Source organism: Epinephelus moara, chromosome 12, assembly GCF_006386435.1.
Source record: "Epinephelus moara isolate mb chromosome 12, YSFRI_EMoa_1.0, whole genome shotgun sequence".
Lineage (NCBI taxonomy): Eukaryota > Metazoa > Chordata > Actinopteri > Perciformes > Serranidae > Epinephelus > Epinephelus moara.
The window spans coordinates 42,836,770-42,846,729 of record NC_065517.1 but is presented as its reverse complement, the minus strand read 5'-3'; the positions used below and the strand labels follow the sequence as shown (position 1 = coordinate 42,846,729).

General features: G+C 45.9%; 2 protein-coding genes across 4 annotated transcripts in view; one reads left to right on the top strand and one right to left on the bottom strand.

Moving 5' to 3' along the window:
- Positions 1 to 6,862, top strand: part of cep170bb (centrosomal protein 170Bb) — a 29,320-nt gene extending 22,458 nt beyond the window's left edge. For all 3 annotated transcript variants that reach the window (XM_050057412.1, XM_050057410.1, XM_050057411.1), the window contains one exon: positions 923 to 6,862. In XM_050057412.1, coding sequence (XP_049913369.1) covers positions 923 to 1,119 — 197 coding nt within the window. In that variant the 3' untranslated portion in view covers positions 1,120 to 6,862. The remainder of the gene's footprint in view (positions 1 to 922) is intronic.
- Positions 6,863 to 8,422: 1,560 nt separating this feature from the next.
- Positions 8,423 to 9,960, bottom strand: part of si:dkeyp-72h1.1 (uncharacterized protein LOC799956 homolog) — a 3,929-nt gene continuing 2,391 nt past the window's right edge. The window contains exons 2-4 of the mRNA XM_050057554.1: positions 9,259 to 9,370; positions 8,965 to 9,109; positions 8,423 to 8,759 (exon numbers count right to left, since the gene is read on the bottom strand). Of these exons, the coding sequence (XP_049913511.1) occupies positions 8,707 to 8,759; positions 8,965 to 9,109; positions 9,259 to 9,330 (270 nt within the window). The 5' untranslated portion in view covers positions 9,331 to 9,370 and the 3' untranslated portion in view covers positions 8,423 to 8,706. The remainder of the gene's footprint in view (positions 8,760 to 8,964; positions 9,110 to 9,258; positions 9,371 to 9,960) is intronic.

Here is a 9,960-nt window from a genome sequence, read left to right as displayed (position 1 = left end):
TATATACATATATATGTATATATATACATATATATGTATATACATATATACATATATATGTATATATGTATGTATGTATTTAGTGATTATTTTGACAGATATCAGATGTGTCTTGATTTTAGTGGGAATGGTCATTTTCATATTTTCTTTTCGCTGAATGCTGATGATGCTGCTGATATGTAACTCACTGCAGACATTTGTTTCCTAAACCTCAGGACACAAATATAAAAGCAAAGTGTTAAACTGCATTGTTAGTTTATTTTGAAAAGGACTGTCTGCATCCACCGTGCAGAAACTGTACACTTCCTGTGAAGTTTATTTTGAAAAGACACGATGCATGTAACAAGTGTCAGTTGACACACCGTCCCTGAACACAGGAGGGAACGTGCAGGCATCATGTTTTGACACTTAGGTCGACCGACAAAGCAGCGGTACGAGTTGTGACCACGTCACATCTCTGCTCTGTTTGGCCTGAACCCTGAAACGCTGCTCACACCTGAATGATCTCAGGTACGCAGGTTTTTAAACACAGAAAGATCTGGTAAAAATAAGACATAAACTGTTTCCTCAGTAAACAGGAGCCGTCCTCACGTCTCTGCAGCAGACAGTTTACCTTACTGTGTGTTTTGTTTTCTGGTGTGTCACGTTCAGCGTGACAGACAACAGGTTAGTAAACCGCAGAGAGCAGCATGGAGGCAGAAATGTGATCGTGTTGCTGATGTGCGACTTCTTTTCCTGTTTTAATTTTTTTATTCTTTTCATTTTTAAACGTCTCCAGAATGAAGGATGTTTCTGAAGCTCAGGGTTTTCTGGGGGACTGGTGATGTCATGAATGCCCTGTGAGGCAAATTGTGATTTGTGATATTGGGCTTTATAAATAAAATTGATTGATTGATTGATTGATTGATTCTTCTTGCCGTAGTGATAAACACCATCGTGGAGCCCGGTGGCGGCCTCCAGTCTGCAGCCGTCGGGACGTCACCACGTGGTCAGACTCGACCGTCCTCGAGGGAGAAGAAACCTGCCACCAAACCCCGCGGCGCCGCCTCGACCTCCAACGCCAACGAAAGCACCAAAAGACCACCTCGTGGACCCGACGGGTCCCACTACATGGCCTGAGCAGGCCACCGTAGCACCTCTGGATAGTGACTGTGTGTCCACACCGCCTGCAGCCACCTCGCCGTCCTCTGTCCAACGTCCAACGCTCCGTAGCACTCAGACAGACAGAAGATCTCTACATTAACCTTTACTGCGCCGTTGGCAGCGTGGAGACAGAGATGTCGTTGGGTTCATCAGCAGGAAGTCTCTGTGGTATTTAAACCGTTTCCTGTTTCAGAGCGACGCCTCTTTAAAGTGTGTGTTTATATTTGTCCACATTCAGAGGACGCAGTTTCTTTGGTCCTCAGTGTCCCACATTAATGCTGTGTCCCAGTTCCACACTACGTCCAGGACAGTCTGCAGCGTGTACAACACTCGGGTCGTAGTATTTGTACGCAGGAAGTGATTTTAAACCAGCAGCGTGGAGGTCAGTCAGACTGACGCTGCTGCGGATCAGAGCTCCTGACAGACGTAGCAGCTTCCTCAGAAATCTTTATTCTATCCAACAGAAGACGCCACAGGCTTCAAACGTTAAACGTTGTCCAAACGCTGTTTAAATAAAATTCAGTCTGAAGGCGCCATCACACATGAGCAACCATCGCCTGCCAACGCCACCGTTAATCAGCTGACCGCAGAGAACATTTCTGACCACTTACACATGTCGGTCTGTTACCAGCAGTAGTTACCAGTAGTATCACAAATGAGCGGCAACGCTAGCTAGCTCCCACCTGACCCTGTTGGTGCACAGTGCAGGGCAGCTAAGGCTAACGTTAGCTAAGCAGTGGAGACCGGAGGGTGGGCGCCATGTTTCCACGTTAGGATTTAAACCATCTATTAACAAAGATCGCAGTGGGGCTGAAACATACGAGGCTCAGTGTATTTTCTGCAAAAAGTTTTTGAACTCAGCATGATGGGAATCAAAAAAACAACCTGGCCAACAAACAGCAGGTGTGTGTTTCCTCCACGCCACAAGGACATCCTGTTTTATGTTCTCATAAATTTTCAGGCAGGGTTTTCCTTGAAGTCTCTGATGTCTGTTCATGTTTTTATCATCAGACTTGATTATTGTAAAATGAGTCGGAAATTTCGTTGTGATTGGATTTAAGTCTCTGCCTGGCGTTAATCTGCAGGACATCAGTGTCCATCCGTCCAGTGTAGTGAGGACTGAGACACAGCTGTGGGGTCTGTCTGAGGTCTTTGTCCCTGCTGGTGGTGTGGATCCACCCAACTGTCCAAATCTAACGTGTCATTGTCTCCAGTGATTCCGATGCATTTAACCGTACGTAGGACTGCTTCCACATCGCACAAGCTGAGCAACATTTAGTGAACGCTACAACAGCAGCCGCTGCTGGCGCCGCAGTAGTCCGTGGATGATGTATAAACTCTGTGCTTTGATAATCTGTTGTTGCATTTGAACAGTTTCCTGTGTGCCGCTGCTCACAGACAGGAAGCCGCCGTCTGTCAGAGTAAAAGAGATGTAATGTTATATTTTACTGAATGTTTCTTTGCCATCTCGCTGTGATTGTGCGATAACTGTGAACCTGCTTCAGGATGGCTGAATGTCGTGAGTGCCGAATGTCTGCCGAGCTCAAACACACTGAACACATCAGCCGAGAGCCGCTCGACCAGACGCTGAGCTGAGGGTTAATTTACAGACGTTGAACACATGGACTCCAGTCAGTAACATTCAGCCTCATATCCACCTCATAAAGCTTTTATAGTTATCAGGTAACGACCGCGTAGCTACGAGATGCCAAGTTAAAATTATTCTGTCCACAGTTTTTTAAAAATCCAACATGATGAAACAAACTGCAGCGTCAGCACAGTCGGATCATTCTTCTTCTTCTTCTTCTTCATGTTCATCTGCCGTCAGTCGTACGTCTGTTAACTCCGAGCCTTACTGACCAACAGAGCCGTTCATATCTCAGCCGGACTTCATTCACAGACACGAAACCTCGGGAACAGATTTTATATTCAACCCAGTCACCAGGAGAAATGTTAGCATTGTACGTTTCTGCAAAACACAGATATGTTACAATTAAACGTTATTATGTCACAGATATGTTACGTTATGTAGCTTTTACGTCATATTTGTATGTTATGTCATGGATACGTTACATTTTTATGTTATTATGTTGAAGATACGTTACATTATGTCACGGATATGTTTTGTTTATACGTTATTTTGTCATGGATACATTACATTTGTATGTTGCTGTGAAGTGGATACATTATGATTGTACGTTATGTCATGGATACGTTACGTTATGTAGCTTTTACGTTTTATTTGTACGTTCTTTTTTAGTCGATATGTCACATTTGTACAGTTTTATATTGTAGATGTGATGAAACATTTTAACGTTTCAACGACGCTGTGTTTAACGTCTGCTTGTGTTCGGGCATAAAACTGCTCGGTCGCGGTTTCTAAAAGATGTTTTGGCTTAAAATTTGTAGTTTTGGGGGTAAAGTCGTCGACAGGACACACAATGATAACACGTAAAACACCGCTGGTTTAGTTGTTTGTTGGTGTTGAACAGTCTCCACCCTCCACCTCCTGATGGAGTCGGCTCAGACGCTACGTCACTTCAGAAATATCGATATGATTCTAATGTACAAAAGCTACGAATGTAACATATCTGAGTTTCACAGAAATGTAAAGCTCCATCATTTTCCTGTGAAGACTGAACTCTGTTCAGACTGACAGCAGGTCCAAATGACCTCAGTTTACAGTTTGATATAAAACAGCTGTCAGCAGGCAGAACTGTGATGAACTGTGGGCAGCTCATGTCATACGAACAACATGTGGACACAGCTGACGTCCAAAAACACAGCTATAAAGATTAAGGAGGAGAATTAAAATGACCAACGGCCCAGTGAGAACGAATGAGCCGTGAATTTAACCCATTAAAAAAGGAAGAGTCAGATCAGGTCTGATAATGACGACGACACACCTGAGTTCAAACCAACAGAAGAAGTGAGAATAAAATAATTAATAATCAAAGAATGTTTCAGTTTAAAGGTTGACAGCGTCGGAACAATGTGACCGATAGAATCTTCAGTTCCAGAGCTTTCAGCCTCGTCTCACAGTCTTCGCCACACCTCCACCTGTAAAATCAGCAGACGTGTTTATTTCTGTCGTCATTTTCAGCTGTAACTGTCATGTTTAAAGATGTGGCGTTAAACAGGAGGTCCGACCTGACAGTACTGATTATTGCTGATGAAGCAGACCTACGTCACAGAGGCTGAACAGTGTCCTGCTGTGGACGGAGCCGCAGCTAAATGTAGTTTAGCCACCTGAAAAATTCACATCAGTGTAAGTGAAGCTTATATTTGAATATTTTCTCCACCTTATCCTCCACACTGCCTGATGGAGGCAGCTCGTTTCTGTCAAGTGAAATGATGATGTCAGTGCGGTGTGGAGGCTCTGAGATAACGGCTTCAGTTCTCCGTCAGGTCGTCTGACAGCGAGGTGGTGAGGTGAAAATATTCTAGACAGTGAACATTTAAACGGATATTAATTTGTTTTCTAGGTGGGTAAAAACAAATCAGTTGAAGCAGCATCTGCTCAGCGCCGTATACGAACATGATGCTGTGATTTCCTACCTGGAGGTTACTGTAAACAAATGTTGTGATTTGATCTCTAGGTTAGTTTATTAGGATCCTCCATCATCATCCTCACTGTGACCTCGTCACATGTCCACGTTTGGTCATGGACTTTCCACGTCCACATATGACGTCCAAGGTACCCTGGGTGTGTTGGTTGTTGACGTTCTGGGACGCCGTGTGAACTTCAGCCTGTTACATGCATTGTCTGTTTTCAAAATACACTTCTGTTTTCACAGGAAATGTACAGTTTGCATACAGTCTCTTTCAAAATAAAAGCACTACGTCAGTACAACGTAGTTTTTTTCCTTCAACAACAAACACACCTGGTTACGTTTAGGAAGAACATGAAAGTCAGTGGTTGTTGGACTCATCCGCCGCCCGCCCCACTGCGGCCCCATTAACTCAGGTGTTTGTCCCCTGACGCTGCCGGGCAGCATGACACGATAACGGCTGTGTGTCATACCGACGTGAAAGGATGACTTTGTTTGTTGGTGTCTGGCGCCAGAAGTCACTGATCAAGCGTTGGATCCCAATCCCCGTCAGTCGTCCCAGGGAACGACACATAAATCAGACAGCTGAAACAAACAGCTATGTAACATGATAAACACTCAAACATCATGTTACGTACAAGTAAACAAAAAAGCAATCACGTATCAAACATGACGACACAAGCAAGATTTCACAAGTTACATCATTTCGTCAGAGCACGAAGCGAAGGAAGTCACGAAGGTCGTACAGGAAGTGAAGGAGTTATTGTTACTGTCTCTGAAATGAATCTGAAGGTGAAACTCATGACGCTGCACACACGTTGGGACTGGTGAAAGTTTACACCTGATGTGGGCACGTTGGGATCGGGTGTTAAATAATGGCCCCCAAAGCTGCTTCCACCTACGTGTACTGAACTCGCTTCAAATATGTAACATAGGCCGTCTGATCCGTCTCTAAGATCAAACTGCGCTCCCTGAGGAAGACCGTGTGATGTGGCTGAAAGCTCTCCACGTCAGATTATTTAGTTTCCAGGTTCAATGATGAACTCGTGTGTCACCGTGTCCTGACTGAACGTGAACAGACCGAGTGAAGCAGCGACGCAGTTTAGACATGAACTTTTGTCAGACATCACGTGTCTGTTTGTTCCTGTCGCTCACTTTGAGAGCGCCGCAGTGAGCGTAGATCAGCTGATTCATGACGTTCAAATGAGAAATGATCGACAGGACTCCTCCTCATGTCACCACAGAAACTTAAAGGAGGTGTCAGCTGAGAGGAGGGAGATCAGCAGGGAGCTGAACGTGTCATCGCTGATAACGACCTGCCTGCTGACGGCTGTTTGTCATCTCCACTTAATGTCACTAAATAACAAGTAAAAACTTATGAAGACACAAAGTCCTGGCTCGTCTTTTAAGAGTTCACGTCTCGAGTGTGATCTCGAGATGAGAGCTGTGATGATGACGCTCGCTGTCGGGACACGGTGTCATAAAAACCATCACGTTTAATAAAGTATTTATTCACCTGCTCAGTGTGTGTGTGTGTGTGTGTGTGTGTGTGTGTGTGTGTGTGTGTGTGTGTAGATGTAAGTAAGACAGATCAGTCCTCCCGTCGGTCGTCTTCTGCTTCTTCACGTGTTTCAGAGACCACCTTCATCATGTCCAGGATGCAGTTAGCCTAGCTTAGCACAAAGACTGGAAGTGAAGGGAAACTGCTAGCCTAGCTCTCCTGACATCTGTCTGAAACATGAGGACGGACGACGGGAGGGCTGTTGCTGTAAAGTGACTTTTATTTTGAAGAGCGCATGCTTCCTGTAGCTCGAGGCAGGTGAGAGTTTGAGGTGAGTTCACCAAATGTGCACTTTTTCATTTGACAAACACCCACAGCTGAGATTCTTCGGGCTTTTATTTTGACGGTCATGGTGTTTTCGTGCTCTGCAGCCAATGAGAATGTATCGATTCATCACCTGCTCACAGCGCGAGCCCGAATGGCCATGGCTGTGATGATGTAACTGCTGCTGCTCCAGGTAACTGGTTGTGTTCCAGTGCATGTGACTGTAGGAAGTGTTGATAATGACTGTGTGTGTGTTTCCTGTTCTCAGACCTTCTGCTGGACATTCATGTGTTCATCATCAACAGGATTTCTTTCTATCACTCTGTCATTTGTAATAAACTGATTTCATGCACGCTGATGGTCACTGACGTTTTATTTGAGCCTCAAACACTGAGTTGCCCTGTAGATACTCTGATCTGTCACTGCAGTGCAAACGTCTCTAAAGGCCCTGACACACCAAGCCGATGGTCGGCCGTCGACCAAAGTCGGGCCGTCGGTGAGTGTCTGTCACTCTAGTTTTTGCGGTGTGTCCCGCACCGTCGGCGGCTTTTCGGCCTTTTGAGTATGTTGAATCGGCGGCGGAGCTTGTCGGTGAGAGAGATCACTCTGATTGGCTGTAGCGAGTGAATCTGCCTGTAGTGAAACCGGGGCTAACCGGTGCTTCCTCCTCAGGCTCCACTTCACTCAGCTGCCCCACAGACCCGCTGCTTCTTCCCACTTTAACCTGAATAACAAACCGGAGCTAGCTGGGAGCGGCTAGCGGAGCGTTAGCCGCAGCATGACCGGAGGGAAGCACNTCACGCAGGCGCAGAACGTACGTGCTACTTGGCCGTCGGATGTAGTCCGTGTAGTGTGTTCAAATGCAACTGACACAGGGCGACGTGAGGCGACGTAGACGACGCAACAGTTGGCTTTCGTCACTGCTAGTTCTTTGATGTCGGTTTGGTGTGTCCGCACCTTTAAATGACTAAAATCTGTTTTGTCGTGAACCTGAATCCACATCAGGAAACAGCTGACTTCTGTTTCTGCAGAGCGCCACCTGCTGGCTGTACCTCATTCAGCCCCGCTGTTAAAAAAAACCCAAACTCTCCCTTTAAGTAAACAGAGTCACACTTTTCCTGCGACCACTCAAAGCAGTTTAACACGTTCACACACACTGACATCTGAGGCCTCATTTACACCGCAAGCAATGGGTTCATGAAGCGTTCCAGAAGCGTAGCGGCAGCACACGTGTATTCACACCAAAACCGAACAGACACGTCGTGCAGTGGCCGCTGCTGTCCCGTCAAAATACAAACCACACCTGAGCAGTTGGTGGTGACAGAGCACTGTGTTTGCAAATCTCCGATAAACCAAAGCCCAGGGTGGACAGGTCCGCACGCCAGTGATTATTCCAACGCTTGGAGAATTAATATTTAGCACTACAAATGTGTAAGTAGTCTTTGTCTGCTTTGAATAACTACTAAACACGTGTTTGTGTGTGTTGTGACCTCTCTCAGCCACCGGAGAGGTTGATTTTTTTGTTGAATACAGCGACCATTCTCTCGCGACTCGCACAAAAAATCGGCGTCTCTTCTATTTTCGAGCTTGCTCGCGAAAGCAGCGCAACTCGAGCAGCGGCTAGAACGGATACGGTGTGAATGCTCTAACATGTTGACATGCTCGCCGAAATGAAAACGCGAGTACACAGCAACCGTCCGCGAGCGTTACGCAAACCCATCGTTTGTGATGTAAATGAGGTCTGAGGCTGCTGCACGTTTACACACCTGCTCAACAAAACACTGACGTCACAGGTTCCAGATGCTTCTTGTTCTGATGCGTCTCTTAACGTACAGTGACCTAAAATATTATAATCACGTAAATATAAACACACGTGAGATTATTTTAATGTTTGTTAGTTTAATAAGTTTTAATAAAGTTTATAAAGTCAACATAGTGTGTGATCGTGGATCACAGCGTCGGTAATATCACATAATATACGCAGGTCATCGTCCCAGAATCCTCTGGGGCCCATCGCCCCCTCAAACTTCTTAAAATTTAATTTCTCGTCGTGGATTGGCTCAGGGTGTCCTGGTCTGACTCCGCCCCCTGATCTGAGGGTGGGGCTACGGCTGAGTTAGCCGCGCCCCGCATCACAAAGTCCTTCACACTGATTGGCTGAAGAAGAAGCCACATCAGTCAGAGGTTTTAAACTCCGCCCATAACCTGCTCCTCTGGCCCCGCCTCCTCCACAGGTACACCTGAGAAATAAACACCTGATGATGTCACTCAGTCTGGCTCAGGTACACTGATTATTGATTATAAGTGATTATTGATAATCAATCACTGATTATTTACAATGAAAAGAAAAATTACTGATTATTGCTGATCAATCAAACTGTGACAATAAGTCAGTCAATACTTTGTGATGACAATGAATCTTCCTCTAACGTCGGACGACCTCACCTGTCTTCTGGGTGTGGCCTTCTCTGACATCACAGCTGACATCATCAGGAGGCCAGCGGAGCTCGCCGCTTTCCACCTGCCCTCCATCTGTCTGCTCCACCACGATGGAGGGCAGACGCCTGGAGAGTTTGGGAAAACAGTCCACCTGGAGGAGGAAGAGGAAGAGGAAGAGGAGGAGGAAACCAATCAGAGAGCTTGGTGACTTCAGGAGGACTCACCTGTTGGAGTCTCTGAGCTCACATCGTGTGTTTGTGTGTGTGTGTGTGTGTGTGTGTGTGTGTGTGTGTGCTTCACCTGCAGAGCCAGTACATCCTCTCCTGAAGCTCCGCCCACCGTTGAGTTGCAGGTGTTCATCACCTCTGTCATCTCAGCCAATCAGAATGTAAAGACAACAGGAAACAGGAAGCTGAGGGACAAAATAAAATTAACAAAATAAGAGACTGGAGCCGTTTCTCAACATGTGTTCTTGTGCGGACTTGTGACACGTCATCAGTCACAGCCCAAGTGCTGTTCCAATTCAAAGTTCACATCTAGCCAAGTTCAGTCCAAATGCCCGGATGTGTTCTCGCCACACCCCTTTCACTGGGGATGCATCGGAGCAGACTTGTGTGGACTTCAGACAGCCAGGTATCCCAGCATGCATTTCGCAACAATCATTGGAAAATGACAAGTGAGGGAAAGATGTAATTATTGATATGTGACTGTTGTTTTGTCACGGAATGTAGTGTTTTCATGCGTAGTTTAAACTTCAGACTCGTGGTCGATGTATTAACACAGAGCCCAGCTGAATGTGAGGTCCGCTAGATGACAGCGGTGTCAGCGCTCACAGATAATAAACGTGTGTATGAGCGCTCAGGCTGCCCCACTGAGAGCAGCCTCTCTCTGGTCGTCCTTTTAAACTCGTCACTGATATCTCTGTAGTGGTTAAATATGACATGTAATCCGTGTGGGGAATGTCTAATGGGCAACATTCAGTCTCACTATATAAGATATATT